This window comes from Stegostoma tigrinum, chromosome 19 (genome assembly GCF_030684315.1).
Source record: "Stegostoma tigrinum isolate sSteTig4 chromosome 19, sSteTig4.hap1, whole genome shotgun sequence".
NCBI classification, from domain to species: Eukaryota; Metazoa; Chordata; class Chondrichthyes; order Orectolobiformes; family Stegostomatidae; genus Stegostoma; species Stegostoma tigrinum.
In genome coordinates, this window is record NC_081372.1 from 41,482,389 (window position 1) to 41,507,252 (window position 24,864).

General features: G+C 39.4%; 1 protein-coding gene across 4 annotated transcripts in view; it reads right to left on the reverse strand.

Moving 5' to 3' along the window:
* Positions 1-24,864, reverse strand: part of nfatc2a (nuclear factor of activated T cells 2a) — a 196,312-nt gene that overhangs the window by 45,436 nt on the left and 126,012 nt on the right. For all 4 annotated transcript variants that reach the window (XM_048549698.1, XM_048549699.1, XM_048549697.1 and 1 more), the window contains 3 exons: positions 16,228-16,283; positions 11,413-11,542; positions 8,433-9,278 (listed from right to left, as the gene is read on the reverse strand). In XM_048549698.1, the coding sequence (XP_048405655.1) occupies positions 8,433-9,278; positions 11,413-11,542; positions 16,228-16,283 (1,032 nt within the window). The remainder of the gene's footprint in view (positions 1-8,432; positions 9,279-11,412; positions 11,543-16,227; positions 16,284-24,864) is intronic.

The window sequence follows — 24,864 nt, forward strand, 5'->3', positions numbered from 1 at the left end:
ACATGAATTTTGACAACCAGCTACAAAAGCAGCTAGCCTCAGGACAATCCATAGGGACAACTGCAAAAATCACCAGTTTGTACTAAATATAAACTTACTGCCTGATCAAAGTGGCCCACGTACTTTCTAATACAGGTGCTTTACAACTTCCAAATTAGTGTTGCTGAGCAGACAGGAATACATCCACATAAGGCCCATTCTTCAGATCCACATACCCAATGCAATATTTTTCTCTGTTTTCTTCCCTCATCTCCATTAGGGCTGCATTTCGGGGACAAGGAAGGACACACATACACAATGGATTCCCTGTGAGCAGAGATGAATTTAGGGGTAAAATTCCAACCTGAGGTTGAGATGAGGAAATGAGTCTAATGGAGTTTTTACCCTCCCCTCTTGCACCCAGCAGAGGCTTTGATAGCTCCTTCCAGGCCACTGTAAACTGTTCCAAGGATATGTATGAATTATTTGATTTATTCAGTGGCTTTGTCCAGATATGGTTTGGAATTCATGTTCATTACTAACTTGAAGCTTTAACTGTACAAACCAAAAAATGCACAAATTTCTATTTGACTCCATGCTTACATGGAAAGATGCAAAGCACTGCATCCAGAATTATTTTTATATTTAACTCATCAAGCTTGTTTTTTTCTTTTCAATTCCATTTTTTCATTCACTCAAAAGATAATACTGGCTTCTCTAAACTATCTTTGTAGGCACATAGAAAAGTTAGCTGCTAGAGACCATTTGGTCCACCACACCTGAGCTAGCCGAAAATGGACTATCCCAAACAATCCCACTGTTTGGTAAATCTGAAAATTTGAGAATCTAAATGCACATCCCAGTGTTTAAAAAAGTTAATAAGGATTTCTGGTTCTGTAACACACTCAGGAGGTAAATTCTTATTGTGTACAAGAATTTCTCCAAAACCACTTTTAATCTTGCGAACTAAAATGTCACAATACCAAGAGAAATTGAGAGAAAAAAAATGAATATAAATTTATCATTGAAGTATTACAAAGTACAGCATTAGAAAAATATTATGCAGTCCTGTTAGGCAAAGCACAAAATCAAGGTTCAAAGTTACATTGTGCATCTACTCTGCAATAAAAGCACAGCCATGTAAATTAATGTCTCCCTTGCTCTTTTTCTGAAAATCACGGTCACTAATTTCGAATTTCAATGCAACAAATAGTGTTAGTCTTCATTTTGTAAGATGATGGTTCACATTATGATTGTCACCTGTGTGAAACTTCCCCTGGTGTGTCAGGACCCTATACTGGCAATGACATAAAATTGTTGGGCTGGAAAGGTGTTTGATCTGCTGGTCTCTCTTTCCTGTGGGCCCTCTTCTCAGCCAGGCACCTCTTCCAAAGGTGTTCCAGCCTCCAGACATCATTGCTGTCAGCAACATTCTCCCAGTTGTCTGTGACAGTGTCTTCAATCTTGGCATGCTGTTTGCAGGTCTCCTTGTAGTGGAGGAGTGCACCAAGGATGCAGGCTTGGTAAGCTAACAGTCTGTTATTCTCAGTCAGCCTGCTCTCTTCCACACTTTCTTACTCAGCTTGGTGAATTAGGGCAGTACAGTGTTGATATTAATGGACGGCAGAATGGCAACATCCTGGATCATGACATTTATCTTTCTGATGCTGAGGGTCAAATGTGTCGTAATAGGTGTCTTCGAATATGTAACATCAGTGCAGCACAGAGCAACTCTCTGATGAGGAGCTGTTGACCCTTGATCTCAGAGCAGCAAAGCTGATCAACTTTTCTTCAGTTCTGGTATGTGATTAGACACTGTCTCTAAATAAGCTGAAGGCACATGACAACAGCAAAGAGCCAGAAGACAAGCCTGTTTGACCCCACTGCAGGTCTCAAAGGATCTCAATATTGTCCTGCCACATTGAGCTTACCCACCCTGGTGTCATGGAAAGAGGAGATTACATTGAGCTGCCTCGGTGGGCAACTAATTTTCCCAGCTCATCTGTTTTAATGCCCCAGAAAAATTGATGAAAGCCAATTTAGAGTGTTTTTATTTTAAATGGAATTTGGGTGTTGCTCTGGTTAGGCTATCATTTACTGCTGATCCTTGACCACCCTGGAGAAGATGATGGTGAATTGCCATCTTGATCTGCTGCAGCCAGTGGGGTATAGGGTCACTGACAGTGTTGTTAGGAAGGCAGCTCCAGGGATTATGCAAGATTTCTGTTGCAGCTGTCATACTGACATCGTGTAAATTGCAGACCTTCCAAGTTCCAATTCTTCCAGTTCTGATTTGATTTGATTTGATTTATTTATTGTCATGTGTAACTTGTTACAAAATACAGTGAAATGTTGTGCAATATTCACTCTCCAGTGCTATCTTAAAATGCAAAATATTAATTCGAAATACAGAAGGTAAAGGCAGAAAAGTGAAGAAACAAAGAATGTGTCCAACTTTACAGTCCTTCTTAAGTACTCCATCATAGGCCACGAGTCTGGTGGCCAGGCATAAGTGCCCTTTGCTGTGCAGCTACCACTGGATCAAGAGATGCCACTCTTCTATCCCGCCTCTAATAGCACCTTTGCCACTATGGGTCCTTGCTGAACCTCACCAATAAAGATGTCGCCTATGCTGCCAGGTACTGCACTGGCCCAGACTCGGCTTTGCTGCTGCCATGAGTCTGCTTCAGGCCCACCTTGCCAATACAACTGCTGCGAATGCCGCCGGCCCAAACTCACCACCACCGCTGCCTCCATGAATCTGTACTGGAAGAAGACGCCACCGCGGAACAGCCATGAGTTGGTGCTAAGCCTCTCTTGACAATGCAGAAGCCACCACAAACCCAAACTCACGTCCGATACCATGAATCCGTGCTGTCGGGCCCACTCACCACCACCAATGCCGTCACCACACCTGAGCTCTCCAACATGAGGTAAGTAAAATGAAATAGAAGAGAGAAAGAAAAAACAAGAAAAGCAGATGGAACAGATGAGGCCCGGGCTCAGAAGTACTACTCCATTGCCATCTTACAGGAAATCACTTTCACAGGGATTCAGGACGGCAGTGGACAAAACTGTTTTCCAAAAATACCTTAGAATCTCTTAAAATGAATGCAGAATTTGACATGTGCAATCAGCCACTGAGTGATTTCTCTCTACATCCCTCAACTTTCATCAATGGCTGCATTCCTCTTTGTATCCTGTATTATAGACACTGACCTGTCATAAAGGCTTCTCAGTCAAAAATTTAAAACTATAATGAACAGAGGAAAAATCAAATGTTCACAATATGAAAGGAAGTGAGAATGACCAACTTTACTAGCTTGATTGTTGCAAAGACGATTGTAGAGGCTTTTTACACTAATGATAGATTCTCCTTACACTCAAAATCCCTAACCATTATTTGAAGGAATTACGCATGCAGAGCAAAAGTCAGCAGAATAATGTCCACTCACAAACCCAGTACTTAGTTTTCACTACTAAAGTATAAACATCTTCAAATAAAGTTTTATTAACAACATTGTTATACTATATTATCTCTTTCCCACTCACTTAAGTCATAGCATTACAGCTATTGCAGATTTAGATATCTCATTCACATTGGTAGAATTTGCATTAAATACAGAATTGTAGCAATAATATTCCTGAATAATAACTTGCCCACTATTTTTGTTCAATGCTGCTGCTAAGGTATTATCTATAGATATAAAAAATAATTATCACATAACCAGTTAAACTTAAAAATTGCAAACTCATGGGAAGTGACAACTTATCTATTTCAAAGGATTGCTTTTTTGAGGCTTGATATTTTCTACTCAATGTAAATGGAGCTTCAACAAATACTTGGGAGTGGTTCATTATAATGGATGCTTTGTAGCAACAGCATGTGCTATAATGAGATTTGACTGTGGCATTATAATCCAACATATAAATAACAGGCTTACTGTTCACATAAGGTTTGTATTATGATCAACTGCATACATATGATCACCATGCTGTTTGAATCCTTTTTAATTCCACAACAATAACGTTATATTGAACATGAGCAATTATAAATAAACCGAATATTATTCTGGATTTCTATGGTAAAACAATTCAGGTATTTGATATAGTTATAGTTATTAGGTTAATGTCATAATTACAAACTTGACCATTTTAACTTGCTCCTATTGTCCAGTGGGGTCAACGGTGTTTGTTTTAGATTGTTTCATGACTAGTAAAATTAACAAACTTAATTCAGCTGCTTACGACAAAATGTTGTTTGAAAAATTTTATAAGTTATCGGTTTCAGCCACAGCCATACTTTATAAACTAACTATATATCCTAAATGCCATGGTTTACCCTGAATTCACACATCCCTTTGACATAATTGACCACACATTCTTCAACATCTCTCCTCCACTGATCAGTCTGATGGACTATTCTCCACTTTTTCCTTTCTGATTGTACCCAGAGCATCCCTAGCAATGATTTCTCTTCTGGGCATACACTAACGCAACAGGATTGAAAAAAATCTGCCCATGCCCACTCCTCTTCTCTATCTACATACTGTACATCACTAACATCATTTGTCACATGAGTTCAGATTCCACATATATGCTATCCCCTCTGCTGCTTCAATCTGTGTTCTCAGATCTCTTATCTAACATCCAGTCTTCAGTGAACTTTGATTTCCTCCAACTAAACATTGGTAAGACTAAAACCTTTGTCTTTGATTCCTTTCACAAATTGGGTACTCTCTCCACTGACTCTATTAACTCCTAATTCCATAGCTGCTGTCTTTGACAGAATCATAAAGTGTGCAGGCTCAGTCACTTAGTCAACCCTGAACTAAATTTCAGAGCTATTTGTATCAATCATCATGACTGACCGCTAATCTGTACAGTCACCCACCCCTGCTGAAGTTTATCTATTTGAAACCCTCGTTTATGCTTTTGTCATCTCTAAGCTTAAATACGCCAAAGCTGTGAGGGCCAGTGATTTAGATTGATGTGTTAAATCTTACATATTTACATTGCAGTGGCAGTGAAATCCTCCAGAAATTGTTTCTCAATCTCCACCTCTACAACTACAGGGGAATACAAAAGTAGCATGTTGGCAGTGTGTAGATTGGGTCAACAATTCTGGGATCTAATCATGCAGAAACAAGTACACATGTACAGAAGCATTAAGATAACACTTAATGGTGTTTTGATTATTTCTGAATTAGATTAATTACACAGGGCACCAAGGGGCCAATCTCAATTACTGAGTTATTCGGTCTTGTCACAGACAGCTCTGCTGGCAAAAGTGGCAAGGGAGCAGAACATCATGTCAGAGTTCTCTCTCCTGATTACTGTCCACTGTTATCTGCAAAAAATGCATCCATGCAGGCATTAAGTGGAAACATAGCAAGGGTAGATATAATACATCCATTGTTCAAATCACTTGTTCATTTTAAAGTTTGCACATAACTAATTTAGGCTTGATTTCAGAGGAGTCTTGGGGCTCATGGAGGTGGAAACATCAAAGATTCAAAATCTTTACTGGTTGAAGGGGTGTGCAACCAGAGATAGAAAAACTGAATGCAAAAGAATGCTCCTCTGAATTTACACAGAGTTCGCTGCTCTGACAAACCTAATCACCAGTATTAACAGGTGTTTGACACAAGAGAAGTTAGCAAAAGTTACTGAACTATTTCAATTCTTTTTGTTTGTCCTTTGAGGCAAAGACAGTCATCCTCTGGGGTTTTTGGTAAGGTTCCAGCAGGTACCCAGGTGACTGCTCAGGTCAATATGTACCTGAAAGATTTTGTTTCAATTAGTTCAGAAGACCACAGACACAGATTGAGGCTTGAACAAACTGCTGGCTAAGGATCTTCTCTCCTTGCATTGCCTTTTTGCCTTTGATATGCACTTGCTTTCAAAGGCAGTTACTTTTCTTAAAATTTGGTTGCACCAGCTTCAGTGAAACTAATATTAAAACACCTAATGAAGCCTTCAGACTGTCTTCCTTTGACTGCCATGAGAGTACACTTGACATTCAAGATCTCCATCAAAGATTTGCTTTTGTCAACAATTGTCAGGCACAAGACCAGCTTAACTTGGGTGTAAGTAACATAAAAGTAGAAAACAAGTGTTTAAGTCTTGTTGTATCGAATCAGCTAGACTTATTCACTGTGACTATAGACTCAAATCTTCTAATAGGAGCTATCAGTGCAATTGAATACACTGAATTCCATTTGAGTGAAGGAGTTCAGCTCCAAGAAACTGAAGTGAATCCAATCAATGGCAATAACAATTTAGCATGGTTTTCACAACCAGATATGAATCTGGATGAATGATAACCATTAGTCAACAAGACTTGGCATTTTGGAAATACGGCTGCTAAATTGTTTCCAGAATCTAAGATGTGGACACATCTCTGTTCTTCCTGGCAGGTATAATTATGCAGAATAAAGATATCTTACTGAAGCTAAACATATTACCCCATCTGTTCATAATTACAGGTCAAACTTTCACTGAGGTTCACAGATAGTATTTTGAAATTAAAAAAAAGCTCAACTTTATTCAAGTTTTAAACAGGTTAAAATTGGGCACAAGATGTCTATGACTGGTTCAATTATTGCAGACTTCAACACCAGTCAATACCTGTTAATATATAAACAGTTAACCATTTATGATTGATACATTTTGCAAGTATGAACTAATGTAACTGATATTTTATATATAAAAAAAAGACTCAGCTACTTATTCTGGAGAGATCACAAATATACCACATGGAATCTTTTAGGGCTTCTAAGTCTTTCCAGTAGAAGTTTGGACATGAACCAGATGTTTTTCTTGCTACCTTTGAACTATGTTATAAGCGAACCTTCCAGCTCACATACTGCATGTTTTTAGATCTTTCTATATGAGCTTCATGTACCTAATAAAACTGCATGTGTTTATGTGTTTTAGAAGCTATCCTAACAAAAAAACTAAACACAAACATCAGCTAGAAATCTAATGCTCAAAGTGCTAGGCAACACATTGGTTAAGGACCAGGCCCCAGACTCCACCCTCTGCACAAATAACTATTGTGGAAACTTTCAATACTTTCAATAGGAGCACAACTGATAATTTGCCTCCCAAGTCTGGTATTGAAGATTACCAATGGATTTTGGGTGAAAGGACGAGGCAAACACCAAATCATCTATTACTGAAACATACTGATATGCTTGCAACTGCACTACGGTGAAGCCCAAAATAATTCTTCATATAATGTCTTTCTAGTTAGAAAACTAGGGATAAAATGATTAATGAACCAACCGTTACCTTACCTTTCAGCTTTGTGTTACTCAATTACAATTTTTCAGATTGGTTGTGGGCAAAGTAAAGATAAACATGACATGAATCACTTAATTACCAAGTACAGCCCTGTGATGGAATCGACAGATTTTATATGATGAAAGTTGCACTAGTATTATAAAAGGTATAACAAGGTGTAGAGCTGGATGAATACAGCAGGCCAAGCAGCATCAGAGGAGCAGGAAGGCTGATGTTTCAGGTCTGGACCCTTCTTCAGTGAATCAGATTCTCCAGCATCGGCGGTTCCTACGACCTCTATTATAAAAGGTAAGCATTTTTCCCCATGCACTTTCATTTAAGTGATCATAGCTTGGTACCTAACTGAGCTAGATAAAGTAGGGCGGCACGGTGGCTCAGTGGTTAGCACTGCAGCCTCACAGCACCAGGGACCCAGGTTCGATTCCAGCCTCGGGTAACTGTCTGTGCGGAGTTTGCACATTCTCCCCATGTCTGCGTGGGTTTCCTCCGGGTGCTCTGGTTTCCTCCCACAGTCCAAAGATGTGCAGGCTAGGTGGATCGGCCATGCTAAATTGCCTGCAGTGTTAAGGGATGTGTGGGTTATAGGGTGATGGGTCTGGGTGAGATGTTTCAAGGGGCGGTGTGGACTTGTTGGGCCGAAGGGCCTGTTTCCACACTGTAGGGAATCGAATCTAATCTATTTTTTCTGCTAAGTATTAATTTAAGAAAAAAATGAATTTATTCAGTCTGTTTCCTTTCTGGTTGAATAGTGTCCAGAAAACATTGTTATTATTGCTATTAAATAGCTTCAATTATAGGGATAATTATGTAACTGTATAGTATGGGAAATTAAATATGACTGAACAGTGTACAGAATGCACTTCTCTGAAATGAAGATTCTGGTTATAATTTAGAGGCATTTCACAGTTGGAAGAAGTTGATGCTGTAAATAATTTTTAAAAATACAGAGAGGGAATCATTTTCCTAGCCCTGTCATACTGTTATCTTTCACCTTTATGAGTACACTAGAGATATCCAAATGAGATTTTATTTTAAATGGATGAGTTGAGAGACCAACATTTTTTTTCAAAAGTCTGACTTATACTTTGAAAATGTTTTTATATTTCAGTTGAACCAATAGATTTGATGAAGGAATTTGATCTTACCATCATCCAGATATGCCTGGTCAAGGTTCTGTGGTTCCTGTTTCACTGTGACTCCGGTAACTGTAGTTTCCTTTTCCTGTTGATCCAGTATCAATGGAAGCTGAGATGGTGAAGCACCATTTTTTGAAACCTTCTGGATTGCATTGGATGTTTGCTGCTGTTGCTGAATCACGGCTGCATATTGATTTGGGCTATTTTTTTGCACGTGATGTACCGCCTGTGGTGTAGTGGACCGCACAATGGGCACATGGGCATCATTCTCTGAATACACCTGGCGTTGGTAATCCTGCTGGCTGCTGTATCTCAACTGTTGGCTGGTTGGTGAATGGTGAATCATAGAAGGTAGCTGCTGATGGGTTGGGGAGTGTTGGATCAGTGACGATTGATGATTTGTTGGAGAATTGTGGATCATGGAAGAAGACTCATGATTGTTATGGGAATGATGAATTATGGTGGAAGACTGATTGGTTGGAGAGTGGTGTGTCATAGAAGACTGGACAGGAGACCCAGCATGCACCAATACTGATTTGTGAGCATCTTGAATTATGGGAATGGATGGCACCATCACAGTAGATGGTTGATAGCCAAGATGGTTAGGACTGCCACCTTTCGATCTCTGATAGACAACTCCAGTTGGATTCTGCTGCTGATACTTAGAATCATGTGAAGAAAATCCAGTACGACAGGAAGCCAAGCTTCCGCCAAGACAGGAATTGGGATTAGTGACCATAACAGGGGTCATGACCTGTTGTGTAGTATAAAACTGAGACATGGTTCTGTGATGTACGGTGTTGCAGAATATGGTGTCTTCACACTCGTCTGTAGGCTCTGTTTTAATTATAGGCACTGAAATAAATCACACAAAAACATTTTACTCTCAGCTCTCGTTAGCATTTTAAAAGCAATATGTAGCCACAATGCAAATTACATAATTGATTCAATATTTGGATTTTTAAAAATTCAGGACTTATAAATTGATTTGTGTCGGTTTTGTAGAGGTAAATGCTCAAGGAAAGGCAATCAGGCAGGAAGGTACATATTAAGAGGGAGGGTGAGGAGGACAGAGGAGACAAGTTACACAGAGACTGTCAGTGACACATGGTTTAAATGTAAAGCCAAAAAACTACTCATTCACCTGCCAGCTCCACATTCAGGTACATCTCTGATCTTAATGTTATGTTGGCAACTGGTAGCAGCTCCTCTAAAGATTAATTTGTTTGCATGTAGACCTTGATTTTCAGAGTGAAACTGGCCTTGGACAACATATGCTCAAGGTGAGACACATAGAGGACCTTAAACAGGTGTCCAGCCTCTCATTTGTAAATGCAAAAGGGCCTAATGCCCTCCTCAAGGACATGGTTGTCAGTTTATTTTTTGCCGAGATCAATATGGGGCACAGCAAATGTCTGCTTCATTATAACCCTGTAATTTTGGCCCATCGAGTTGGTAGTGTCTATTTAGCACCAGAAAACAGGTATGGTACCATCACACTTCTAGGCTCAAATGTTTGATGTAGAACGTTAATTAGATTGTATCTCCTTTTTCAAAATTTACTTGTGGGATGTGGGTGTCGATGGATGAGCCAGCATTTACTGCCCGTCTCTGGTTGCACATGAGAAGATGATGGTGAACCACCTTCTTGAGTCACTGCAGTCCATGTTCTGTAGGTTGACCCACATGCTATTTGGGAAGGAATACCAGGGTTTTGATTCAGCGGCACAAGGAATGGTGGTGTAGTTTCAAGTCAGGATGGTTAGTGGCTTGGAAGGGAACTTGAATGTAATGGTGTTCCCATGTATCTGCTGTCTTTTTCTAGATGGAAGTGATCATATGTTTGGAAGGTGCTGTGAAAGCATCTAATGTCACATTATTTCATTTGAAAGTTATTCTATATGACTTCCAAGAGCCACAATGTTTAGAATTTCCTTTCTGACCTTTTTTTTTAAGAGCAAGCATATCTTCAAATTTTCATTCTATGATTAGAATATTCAATGGTATTACATGTTTGATCTCATACTGACCAATGCATTCCACTCAATGATACACACATCAGGAAAGCTATTACTAATTGAGGCAACATTTAAAAAGTGATTAAGGACCGTCTCTGTTCTTTTTATCGAAATATTTCCGCTTCTGAGTGTCAGATCACTCTGTTAAGTGAAGCTTACCTACTTTAAGTTTCTACTGCAACTTCATTAGCTCTGATAAGTCAGATTAGTAGAAAATTGCTTTAGGAACTAAACTCTTCCTGTGACTTCATAGGCTGATTCTCACACCTCCAATATTACAACTTGTTTTAACTTGTCATAATTTGTAACAACAAAGAACCTTATTGAACAATAGATGATTGGCAAACATTAAAACAAATATGATTTAAATTTACAGTAGATTTGGTTCTCTGTTTCTCGAAACAAACCATAAGATTATTATTTTCAAATCAGCCTGGATGTAAGCATCAATCCTTTCAAAGTATAACCTCCCTAACAATGCAAACTAAACTTAATCAACATCTCAGAAGATTGCAACCAATCCAAATCAATTTGACTCAATTCATCCAAAATTGCTGAACAAACCCAGTTGATTAAATGTCCCTGAGTTGCTGAGGCTTCTTGGATTTTAACTTTCAGCTAAATGCAAAATTAACCACCAGTCTTGCACATGAGTAAGAAAATGTGCACAATGTGTATTTGTCTGAATGTGGCTTGGCTTTTTCCTTAAGCTTTACAGAAGACTGAAAAAAATCCTTGGCAACATTTGTATTGAGTTAGCCTGGAGACATGATTCAGACTGCAGCTGGGTTTTTAATTCAATTCCTTGGGGTAGATTTTCCTCTCCTCCTATGCCCCAGTGTAAGTCAGATGGGCAGTATGTTTCATCCAAATGCCAACTTGAACTTGGCTGAACCCAAACACCTTTCCGGGTTCAGCTGTATTAAATATTTAGGACGAGAGGTGCATTGATGTCTCTCCAAGTCATTTACCTGCAGGGAGATATGTAAATTTCTGTGGTTGGCTCCTTTTCCTTTTTCCATTAACAACACAAAAGTTCACTTTTGCTGGTGTGCGGATATGTTGGTTCCGATAGCGTGGAATTTCAACAAAGAGAATGTTCTAAAAAGAGAAAAAAAAAGCAGAAGATGAACATATGGGAATTGTTTGGCACCCTGATCATTCTTTTTGCCATTTTATAAAACTCTGTAAAATGAAATAAATGGCTTAATTTTTATCAGAAATACCAGCAACTAGGTTAATGGTATACTCCTTACCTAAAATTTAAAAATTGTGTTTGTAATGGTCAGCTTATAAACCTGAGTGGTCATTCATCTGAAAATATGCATGCCATGCTCATTATTAACTTTTGCTGTTTCACTTGTTTGCAAATGTTAAGGAACTCTATATCCAACATTTGCAGAGATCACAGTGGAATATAGCTTGTATCACACCTTCAGTCTTGCTGCACAACGATCCTATCTTGGTCTGTTTGTAGCAACAAATGCAATTTCAAGATCCTCACAGAAGTATTGCTCTTGAATTTTTATAATCAATAATTCATTGCAGCTCTGACAGACAACAAGATGTCATAGTTTCGACACTCTTTTGTTTGTGGTAGGCAAACAGCACCAAGGACAGTGAAAATAAAAAGGGTACTCAATGACTGGTGTGATATTCTAACTGTTTTCAAAAGGACACCAAAAAGATTCTGAAACTGAGTACTGTGGAGTGGTTAATGCCACTATGTCCTCAGAATTACCTGAATTGGAAATTTCAAACCTTAGTCTTGCATTTAATCTGTGAGTGGGAAAAAATATATTTTTTCACCGAGGGAATGAGAAATCAGAACAATTGACTTCAGTTACGGAACGCCATTTACAGAGATCTTCAAAGCTAATTATAAATCTGCCCTCTTAAGCAGGAGTAAACAAGAGTAGATGCTGCTTTGTTCAAGGATCCAAAAAGAATGAGAAAAGTAACTTGTTTCTTTACAAACATCAATAACAGTAAAAATAAATTATAATCATGAAGAGTTTGAGAGAGTTAATAATGTGAACAATTTATGATTGGGTTAAATTAGGTTCATATTTTCTGTTAGGTATCTGGAAACAAAAGCTCCATTAATGCAGAAATAAGGTACAACAAAGTAATTGCACTCTACAGTGGAAGATAGTTATATACTCTTACTACTGACATCTTCCTGTAACTTCTCAGAACTTTATATTGTTCATACCAAATGGTTATGTATAGTAACATTATTTCACTATTGCCTGACTGAATAACAGAAAAAATGTGATCTAATCAATCATACTTAGCATTGAGTTGCTGATCAATGAAATTTTATAGAAGTCTAATATATATCTTTGAAGGATTCATGCAAATCCCATATGACAATGTTTTTAAAAAAAATTAACTTCATTGAGTTGGATTTTTATTTCTTATCCTGTGTATAGCTGACACAAATATTAATATTTATTGGCGGATGCAAGCAGCACGAGTCAGGACATTTCCTGGTTCAGCTTGCCCATCTCAGGAGAAAATGCCAGATGTGGGGTTTTATTTCTGGATTGTTGGGGATTTGATCATTCGGGTTGAGCCTACTACCCTGTAAGAGTCTGGAGGAAGCCAGAGGGGCTGTCAGATGTTAAAGGGCCTGTCCCTGGAACTTTGTCCTGATTGAAAAAAGATAGCAAATCAAGCCCTTCAGCCCTCACCCTCTTCACCTCCCATTCAATCCAATGCTCCATCCATGCCAACACATGCCACCTCATCAAACCCACAGAATCACCTTGTCCCCCCATAAACTTTCTTGTATATTCTCAGCTGGGAATCCAGAAGTCCATTAGCCTGTTGAAATGGCTGTGCCCCGGAAAAAAAAATTACTTGACACTTCTTTAGCTGTAACATATTCTGTCAATTCCATAATATTTGTTCAAATTAACAAGGTTGTAAGTGTTTGCAGTTCCTGCTATTGGTATTTTAAGTGATCTGGGTGATTAACACTTTCATTGGCTGTTCTTTAATAGTTTTAAGGGAAAAATAGCATTGAATGAATGACTGTTTTCTGTTAAATGTTTTTCTCACATGTACTTTTGTTATTTTCAGGTCCTCTATTATTCTACAAAGTACACAAGGGGTGAATGGGAGAGATATATCTTGGTATGATGAGGCAAGTGTGAGTGAGCTTATACTTACATAAGGGACATGTGTAAGAGCTTTTAAATGAATCTTTTGTAAGTTTCATCCAGCTCATAACTGCTCCAACAGGCTGTGAAACAAGAGTTGTTTAACATATCTTCACGAAAATTGCAGGGGGCTGGGAGTTGTTTATCCCTGCAATGTCAGAAATCCCCACAGGTCAGAAATGTTGATTTGTGATCCGCACCAGTCAGCACCCTTAACCTTAACTCATGAAAATCGGGGCCACGGGTATCAGGAATCTAAGCCTCCTCTCAGACAGTGTCTCCCCATTCCAGGAAAATCTAGCACTTTGATGTCCCAAACCTCTGCCACATTAGGCAGGATTGAGAATTTTAATCCGAATGTGCTGACAGATACAGAACTAGTATAGGTTGAGCAAGGACAGGAGCAAAGGATGTATAAGACATGATATTAAACTCTGAACATTTTATAATTTCTGGAAACAGAGACCATGGGGTATGAAAGACGTGATTAAGTGTTTGAACAATGTTGGTGCTGATAGGGTGTGTGAACATGAGCCTGAATCGAGGTAGTTTGTGAGGTTTGAAGCTAACCTCCGGGACACAGGTTGCTGTACGTGCTGACCGAGTCTGAAATGATGCCTACAGGGCCAGGAAGAGCCCTTTGCTACCTCTTTTATCGAAGACATGCCACTTTAAACAACATTCACACAATGTAGCCAGACAGCAGCCATTCCTCATGATCAAACCCCTAGTGGAAGCCCTAAGCCACCGACAACTGCCAACCAATCAGAGGCTAACAGCTGTATGAAACAGCATGGTCATTGGGAGGGTAGTGGCTGCTGTTGATATGATGCTTAACAGAGACTTCATGTTGTCGCTGGATCCCAAGCCACATGTGAATGATGGTAGGTGAAGTAGGTCATGAGGTGGGTGTCAGGGAGGAGAAAAGGGAGAAGGCATTAATGACCCACCTAAGGGCCTCAATGTGCTGCTGAATTTGTAGGCCATCACACCATGGGCATAAGCAGGGATCGCCCAAATAAATAAATAAAGTGTGGGGCTGGATGAACACAGCAGGCCAAGCAGCATCTTAGGAGCACAAAAGCTGACGTTTCGGGCCTAGACCCTTCATTAGACAGGGGGATGGGGAGAGGGTTCTGAAATAAATAGGGAGAGAGGGGGAGGCGGACCGAAGATGGGTAGAGGAGAAGATAGGTGGAGAGGAGAGTATAGGTGGGGAGGTAGGGAGGGGATAGGTCAGTCCAGGGAGGAGGTTAGTAGGTAGGAAATGGAGGTGCAGCTTGAGGCGGGAGGAGGGGAGATGTGAGAGGAAGAACAGATTAGGGAGGTGGGGACGAGCTGGGCTAGTTTTGGGATACAGTGGGGGGGGGGGGGGGGAGGGGGGGAAGGGAGCAGAGGCTTGGGGACCACTTTGCAGAACACCTATGCTCAGTTCGCAACAAACAACTGCACCTCCCAGTCACGAACCACTCCTTAGATGACATGTCCATCCTGGGCCTCCTGCAGTGGCATAATGACGCCACCCAAAGGTTGCGGGAACAGTGACTCATATTCTGCTTGGGAACCCTGCAGCCCAATGGTATCAATGGGGACTTCACAAGCTTCAAAATCTCCCCTTCCCCCACTGCATCCCAAAACCAGCCCAGCTTGTCCCCGCGACCCTAATCTATTCTTCCTCTCACCTATCCCCTCCTCCCACCTCAAGCTGCACCTCCATTTCCTACCTACTAACCTCATCCCACCACCTTGACCTGTCCCTCCTCCCCGGACTGACCTATCCCCTCCCTACCTCCTCTCCACCTATCTTCTCCTCTATCCATCTTCGATCTGCCTCCCCCTCTCTCCCTATTTATTTCAGAACCTTCTCCCCATCGCCCCATCTAATGAAGGGTCTAGTCCCAAAACATCAGCTTCTGTGCTCCTAAGATGCTGCTCGGCCTGCTGTGTTCATCCAGCTTCACACTTTGTTATCTTGGATTCTCCAACATCTGCAGTTCCCATTATCTCTCTCTCATTTCCCAAATAAATACCCCTTCCCAGCACACCAAAATTCCTGCCAAAGGCAGGGCACCACATTCTGCCCTATATTTCAAACCATTGTCTGACAGCATAAAGTTGGTGGCCAGGGTTATGGTCAGTTCTGCAGAAATAGAACTGAATGACATCTTTAAAAATGGATGCAGTGTATAGTCAATAATGATGACATGACACACTATTCTTTTAAACAAAATAATGAAAGTTACACACAAGTTGAGCACTAACTAATATTCAACATCAATGCAATGGCTACTAAACTAGAAAGAATGGTTGTTTTAATGTGCCCAGTTTCAAGTTAATGTATGATGTGAAATGTGCAAATTTTTAATTAGTTCTGAATTATCTTCAATTATACCAAATGCTGTATTAGTTAATGGCAGTTGAATCGAAAGATCTTTATTTAAAACTAAAAACTTCTCAGCAAGTTTTTAAACGGTTTCTGACATTTTTGTAATACTTACAAGGATTAATAATATTTATTTAATCAACCAATATCTTCCTGTCTTAAAACATTAATGGAAATCCTTTCCTCAACAGATTCCTGTCACTTGAGGTAGAATGCCCTTTCAGCTTCATACTTACAGGTTGGCTTTTATCTTTATCCACTGTCGCCTCTACCTCCCATATCTGCTGTCCATCTGAAAGAAATGTTTGTGTATAATTGAGATTTAACAATTTAAAAGCATTAAAATGTAATTTCTTTTTTAAATAGCAATATTCAGTTTGAAACATGAATGAATGTCACTGGGTGCATTTTAACAGGCCATGATTATCAAAAACATTAACAACTGCATAATCAGATGGTATTTTAGCATAATTCACATGGAAGAGAAGATGGAATAAATAAAGGAGTAATGGTATAACACCTTGCCAGAAGTAATGAACCGCATTACACAAAGGACATTCTCCTCCTTCCATTTCACCTTTTAACCAATTGCACTTAAGAACGGTTTCCCCACTCCCACCCATCTGCCATGCAATTGTGGTGTGGCAACAACAGCATAATATTCAAGTCAATTAGCTTCGTGTCAACCTCAATTAAGTGCCAATTATTGAATGGCATTATTTCACAATTTATATGTGAAATGAAAGGGATGGATATTACATGCCCATGATTATTGTATTTTGAGCAGGATACACGTAACATAGGTCAGAAGCCCAGCCCACCACCTTCTCACCCTTACCCAAGCTCACCTCCAAAATACAGAAGGTGGATCGGTGCCAAAATCAGCACTCACTTGTCACGTGGAAATGAATAATTGAACATCCACTACAAACTCTTATTGATGGAATTGTTGAAGCTGCCAGCCAATCAAGTTTAGGGCTGCAAGGCTTGTGGACTGATTGCTTATTTTTCTACCCCATTGTCATTTTCACCAAAGGGACAAAGGAGCAGGAGTAAGCCATTCAGCCCTTCAAGTCTGTTCCACCATCCAATAAGATCATGGCTGATCTGTGGCCTAACTCCATATATCTATCATTGGCCCATACCCCTTAAAACCTTTGTTTAACAAAAATTTATCTAACTCATATTTAAAATAAACTATTATTCCATAATCTACTGTCATTTGTGGAAGGAAGTTCCAAACATCTGTGTAAAAGTGCTTCTTAACATCACTCTTCTGCTTCTTAACAGTCTGGACCTAATTCTCAGAATGTTTTAGAATCCCTAACCAATAGAAATAGCTTATCTTTATCTACCCATTTTTTTTCCCTATAAATATCTTGAAGACTTCAATCAGATCACCCTTAACCTGCTAAATTCTAGAGAAAAACAAACCTAATTTATGTAATCCCTCTTCATAATTGGCCCTCAGGAATTAACCCCATTGGAATTAGAATGAAGAGGTTGTGGCAAATAATAGGCATGTCTTTTCCTATCATCAAAAGGTCTATGTCAAATTTTTGGTTATTACAATAATTGATAGGATTAGTACTGCCCATTGTAGTCACTAGCTGAAAACACATTAGAGGGGTGATGGGTAGAGGAATCAAGGGTCTCCATTGCCACTTGAATGCAACTAGCACCTCTTCTTCATAGAGAAGTTTAGGAAATTGAAAAAAAAAACTTGGAAGAGATCCAGGTAGGCCACAGATTGGAAACCAAATTTCAGACAGTAGACAAAGAGAAAGATAACCTATTGACCCTTGAGGCTAGAGTCCTTCCAGTATATTTCCTTCACCAATGGAAAGTGGTCAGTATAAGAGGTCAGCTCCTAAACCATGGCTTCTATGCCAAAAGAAATTCAATATTTTTACAACAATAGTCAAGGTAACAATGTTCTCTGCTTACACCCTGCATCCTCTCAATGATGACTTCCATAACATTCTTCACTCTTTTACAATGTTTGTACCACATTTCACATTTGACTGAGGCAGACATATTTCATCGACGCATCCTAAAACTTTAGAAGTTTTAATTACTGTTTAAAATCCATCTGCACACACCCTTAACAACTGTGAAGAAGTCCTATTCAATGTGATAGATCATGTAGTTCTGACACCCTACACCTGTGAAACAGATATGGAAGCAACAAAATTTTCAGACAATTCAAAATCACAGTTTGTGTTCAGATTGCCACTCCACTGAAAACAGTTGCTGAATAAGATTAAAGTTGACATTCCAAAAATCAACTATTATGCCAATTGAAACACTTCATAGAATTCAGTTGATAACTTAACACAATAGCCTTGAAATTGGGCTTCTCAAATATTAGTTCTAAAAACCTAACTCCAAGTGCTTGCAAGAAATTCCTTTGTCTGCTACATTTAAAGGAGAAGCAAATTTGGAAAGATGAATTTCATATGAACACATTCAGTTTTTGCATGTTAATGGCAAAGAGCTTAATTTCAAACTGAAGGTGTTTAGAAGAGAATTGTATCAGACAGATTTGAGAATACATGGGCTTGACTCAAGCTGCAACTTTAACAGATGCTTTCTGCAGCCTGAATGGAAGCTCAAACGTGATGTTCAATAATATTCATTTTCTGATATGGTTTTAATTTAGAGTTGTATTTATGTTGGATGCTGTAGTCCCTTCACATTATTTTTAGTCTGTGGAGCAGGTGTTGAAATTTAGGGAAATCTCTCTGACTCACATTTATTAGAATTTTGTACTTTCAATTTATGTTAACCGCTACTTCATTGCAAAGCATATTCTAATTATTGGCTGAAATAGAAAACCCAAGTAGTTCTGAATGAAACCATTAATCTACTATGTTGCATTATACTGAAGCTGGTTCTAATTCTTTTCACGAAAAGTCCCTTACAATGACTAATTTCTAATTTTTCACCACATGCCATATATTTTAGGAAACTATAATTATAGCTACATTTGATAGGTTTGGAAACATGTAGCATTTGATTTTCTTTCTGGTTAGAAGCATTCCGTTTAAATCAATACCAAACAGAAAGTGTAACTGTTCTGAGAAGAGCATGGCCTCACATAATTTTCAAACAAACTTGCTATTTTTATATTCTTTTCTGGGAAATCTTAAAGCAGAAGACTGATTTTGTAAGGCTCCTCCTGCAGCCTGGAGGCACGTGGGAGGTTGCAGGTCCAATTCGCTGAGCACTATATACTGTGACACAGTTTTGTGGCGCAGAATGATACATGCAAGCGCAAGCCTCATTAATATTACACCAGGTCCTCAAGTCGAATCCCATGTTTTCAAGCAAGACTGCATTCACAGCATGCATCTCACCTATATAAAAATATTTGCAACAGGAGTACCGGGATCCGGTCTACTCCAGTAAGTTTCTTTTGAGTTGACCGCAGTTGAGTTGCTGGCCAAAGTGCTTGCACTACATTTGTTGCATTTGTTAGTTCGTTTTTGCTTCTGTCTGTCACTTCTTTTTGTGACACCCTCCACCACTGTCATCTTTCTCATTATCCTCCACAGTTGATGCCAGTAGAATCGAGTAGAGTGAGAGGTCCTGGAGATGTTACTATGAGTCATGTCATAGAATCATACAAAATTGTAGCTCTGATGGAAGCTATTCAGCCCACTGTCTCTCTTTGTTAGTTCTTTTCTAGAGTAATTCAGATAAATCTGTCTGCCCACACTCTCCACTGCCTTGTCTGTTTCTCGGCTCAAAATATGTTTCTAATTTTCACTGAAAAAGACAATAATCTCTCCCTCCATCACACCCCGTGGTTGGATGCACCAACAACTCTCTGTGTAAGTAAACTGCCCCACCTTTTCTCCTCACTCCACTAATATCATTTTTAAATTGGTGACTCCCCCTCATCACTGATTCTTCAACTGCAGAATATTTGGTTTCCTTGTTTATTCAATGAAAAACTCATCTATTCTGAAAAAGATTTCCATATATCTATCCTATGTGATACTTCACTACTCACTTACAGATGCATATCCACCTCTTTCAGTAACTTTTGAATCCATGCCAAACTGCAATCTTCTGGATCATATGGATATAGATTTGACATCAGTGACATTTACAGTGCTCCATAAGTGCACTGGATTTTCCCATTTTGAGTAATGATATTTTTAGGGAGTTTCAAGTGGGTGTCCTGTCATGGCACACTATGACTCTTCTCACTATAGCCTCCTGTCTACACCTTATGAGTTAAGCAACTGGCCTCATTAGTGTCCTTTCTGTGCAATCGTGTCACAGGAGTGGCAACATTCCTGCCTCTGCCACAACCTTCTGGTATACAAACCACAGGTATCTTATATAAAGCCCAAGCACGGCTATCCTTTACTCAAAAGGCCATGAAGGAAGCGAAGGCACCAAACTCAACCAACCTGGGCACAGATAGTGGTTTGATTCACTGTTGTCTTTAGCATCAGATGGAATGCACAGCCGTGCAGGGAAAAGGTTAATGATCTTCTGCGCTCCACAAAAGCAGGTTCACTATCTTCACTCTTACTCCTACTCACTTTGACTCTACCACTGCACACAAATCTCACCAATAAACAAGGACTACTAACCTCACTGTTGCATGCAGCATTTCCACTCAGCCATTTTCACCCACTTCATCCTCCACAATTACTAATCTTTCCTGCCCATTAGCAGAAAAGCTATGCAATCCACAGCGACTATAGCTTCCAAGTGAATGCAAAGTGAGTGAGCTGTAAGAAATTAAGCTAAAGCATGTGCGTGACATGGCTGTGAGTCCTTGAGCCCAAAGTGACCTAGCAGGAGCCTGTGCATACTCCGTTGGAAAATACAGTAGGTAAGTAACTTCCGCCCAAGTGAACCACTTGCTTGGTATAAAATGAAATCTTAGTCTATACAAGTGAAAAGTTAATCTTGATTCATACCAAGATAAAATGCCTCATAATTAAAAGTTACCTCAGTACAACTGCCTCATTAGATGAGGATATTGAGGCTGGCATCTGAATGGTGTGAGACAGAGTGAATGAAAGTTTCAGGAAAAGAATGAAGCAATAAGACACTACATATAAACTGGAAGTTAAAGCAATTCTGTGGCACAATGATAGTGACTCTCTCGCTTGAATAGAAGGTCTGGGTTCAAGTCTCACTTGTTCTAAATGTTATGTCCAAACAGGCTGATTTATTTACAAAGTGAAAGTTATTACATGAAAAAAAACCTAATCAGAATAACTGAAAAATACAACGTAATCACTACCCTTTCACATCAATGACCTCAATTTGAAACCGGCAAAGGCTGATGAAGTAAAGCCATTTTTATAACCTCCTGAAAAAGTCCCAGCTGAAATAACCTAATCCATTTAAATTATCTCTAATCACCAGAAAATTGGCAGTTTAACATAGAAATACAACATGTGTCAGTCAAAACTTATTCTGGTGCAGTGAGGAGGGATCTAAGTTTGCTTGTTGAAGACTCACGTAGAACAAATAAAGTGTTGTGCATAATCTAACTAAGAAGTACATAACAACCCTGAGATCTTTTGATGTAAATTACAGCAAGACCCCCAGCACTAATTATCCCTGAAACTGAAGAATGCAAAGTAAAAATCCAAAAAATGAATGAGGAATTTTTTTTACAAATAACTGGATCATCAGAAAAATACAATTAATGTTCAGTAAGAAAATAATGTCAATAAACCGCAAGCATTGATTTGGAATCAAATCTTTGCCAAAACATTGTTTGTCTGAGATCTTATTGCGAGTGGGAACAATCATTTGATGGCTGAATTAATTATACCTCTTTATCCTGTTTCACTGCAAATCCAGGAATGGACTTTTTTTTAACCAATGACTGAATGGTTCTATTAATCTTAGTGAGAGCTATCAGCCCCAACAAATTAAAACAATACTCATGAACATATCCACTTTTGTAAGTTAAACTATGCTGCCTGCCATTTTTAGAGGAGATTGATTACCACAATAAAGGCTCTACCAAATTGAAAACCAGCAGTAATCTGGGAATCCCTTCGGTTTGTGTCACTGAGCAGTTGTGTGATGGCTTTCAATTCCCTGGACTGCACAAAGAGGCACCCTTAGGTTTATTTCCACTCCCTGCCATTCTACAAAGATATCTGTCTCTTCTGTACAGCTTTTTAGTACATTAGATTGCATTCAAATAAATAATCTACTGGTAAAAATGAGCTCAGAATTGATACACCAGGAAGATACAGACTGAGCTGTTAGTGTACTGAATCACACCATTTCTGGCTTCCTGTTAACTTGCTATATTTTTCTTGAACATTAGTTGAATGCTTTCATTGCAACTGTATGTGTTGCAGTATTAATGCTGGTGTGAGCTGTGATGGCTAAGTATAACATTCATGAAAAAGCAATCAGCCACAGATAAAGCTTAGGCCATTGATTTTAAAACCCAGAGTGTCTGTTCCTAATACATTCAACATGGTGCTTAGAGTCATCTGCACATGTGCAAATGCCTTGCATGGCAGCACATCTGTCTCAAGCAAGCTACTGTCATGAATTTATGGTAGTGTTCTGTGCTCTAAGCCAGACTGGAATGAATCTCTGCTGTTGATTTAGCTGCAGTGCTTTGTAGGTGTACAGACTTACATTGTGCTGTTTTGTTATAACTGTGCCCCATACCAATTAATTGTGTGTCTGATGTGGATAGATCCTTGTTTAATTCGAATGATTCTCTTGTGTCACTTTATATTGAGGAATGGGAAGTTGATACGTATTGTCTTCTTCCACTTTCTGGCAGAGTCCCACTTTAAATTTCCTTTATGGTCAGTCTGCTGCAGTTGTAAAGTCCAACGGTGGGGACCGAATAGTAAAGTAATTTCATATGTACAATGGCTACAGGCAGAATATTATTTACACATGGACTGAAAACTGATGTCAGGGAGTCAGTGTGATTAATTCGTGGATTGATTTGAACAGAGGAGACAATTCAGTTCTTGTTGGTGTGATTGGATACGTACACCTGTAGTGCTCCACCAAGCAATGATATTGACCACAAACACAGCTTTGCACTTGAAATGCATCTCTTTTTGGCTATCGAGTGTTAATAATGAGAAATTAGTCCTTTTCAACACTCATTAGTGTCAAATCACTGAAGTTTATTTTTTATTTTCTAACTTTTTACCTCTTGCAATTTTTAAATTTATTCCCCTGGATAACAACATGCTGGATTATGCCATAAACTTTAACGCTGGAGAAAACATGCAGTGACATGAAGCAATTATTTGAACAAACAAATGCAATGTTTAAAAACAAGTATTTCTGGACTGCATCAATATTCTGCAGCATATTTAAATGACTCATGATCAATCACCTCTGAACTATCTCACTCTAAGGAAAATTAGGTGATCATTGAGCCTGGTTCTATGGCCACAATTTAAGTCGAAGAATTTTGAAATCAGTTCCATAATAGTTTAGAGTTAGCTAACATTCTTGTGATTCATCATCAAAGTGGCCAAGTGAGTTCCAAATCTACATGTATCTCTTTAGCAGATTTCAACCTTGTACAGAACTGCCCTGTTTTTTACAGCAGTGACTATATATTCTCATTAGGAATACTTAGCATGGGTTCATGAAGGATAGATCATGTTTGGTGGAATTCTTTGAGGACATTACTTGCATGGTAGACAATGGGGAACCCGTGGATGTGGTGTTTCTGGATTTCCAGAAGGCATTTGACGAGGTGCCACATCAAAGGCTGCTACATAAGATAAAGTTGCACGGTATTACAAGTAATATATTGGCATGGATAGAGGATTGGTTGAAGAGTAGAAAGCAAAAAGTAGGGGTAAATGGACGTTTTTCTGGTTGGCGGTCAGTGGCTAGTGGTGTGCCTCAGGGATCAGTGTTGGGACCGCAATTGTTTACAATTTACATAGATGATTTGGAGTTGGGGACTAAGTGTGGTGTGTCAAAATTTGCAGATGACACTAAAGGTGAGTGGTAGAGCAAAGTGTGCAGAAGACACTGAAAGTCTGCAGAGGGATATAAATAGTCTAAGTGAGTGGGCAAAGGTCTGGCAGATGGAGTACAATGTTGATAAGTTTGAGGTCATCCATTTTGGTAGGAATAACAGCAAAATGGTCTGTGTTTTAAATGGTAAAAAATTGCAGCACACTGCTGTGCAGAGTGACTTGGGTGTCCTTGTGCATGAATCACTGAAGGTGGGATTGCAGGTACAGCAGGTAATTAAAAAGGCAAATGGAATTTTGTCAGTCATTGCTAGAGGGATGGAGTTTAAAAACAAGGAGGCTGTGCTGCATTGGTTTGGGATCCTGGTGAGGCCACACCTGGAGTACTGTGGTTAAAATAGTATCAGAGATAATGGGAACTGCAGATGCTGGAGATTCCAAGATAATAAAATGTGAGGCTGGATGAACACAGCAGGCCAAGCAGCATCTCAGGAGCACAAAAGCTGACGTTTCGGGCCTAGCCCCTTCATCAGAGAGCCCTCTCTGATGAAGGGTCTAGGCCCGAAACGTCAGCTTTTGTGCTCCTGAGATGCTGCTTGGCCTGCTGTGTTCATCCAGCCTCACATTTTATTATCCTGGAGTACTGTGTGCAGTTTTGGTCTCCTTACTTGAGAAGGGATATACTAGCACTGGAGGGGGTGCAGAGGAGATTCACTCGGTTGATTCCAGAGTTGGGAGGGTTGGATTATGAGGAGAGACTGAGTAGGCTGGGATTATACTCATTGGAATTCAGAAGAATGAGGGGAAATCTTGTAGAAACATATAAGATTATGAAGGGAATAGATAAGTTGGAGGCAGGGAGGTTGTTTCTGCTAGCAGGTGAAACTAGGACTTAAGTGCATAGTCCTA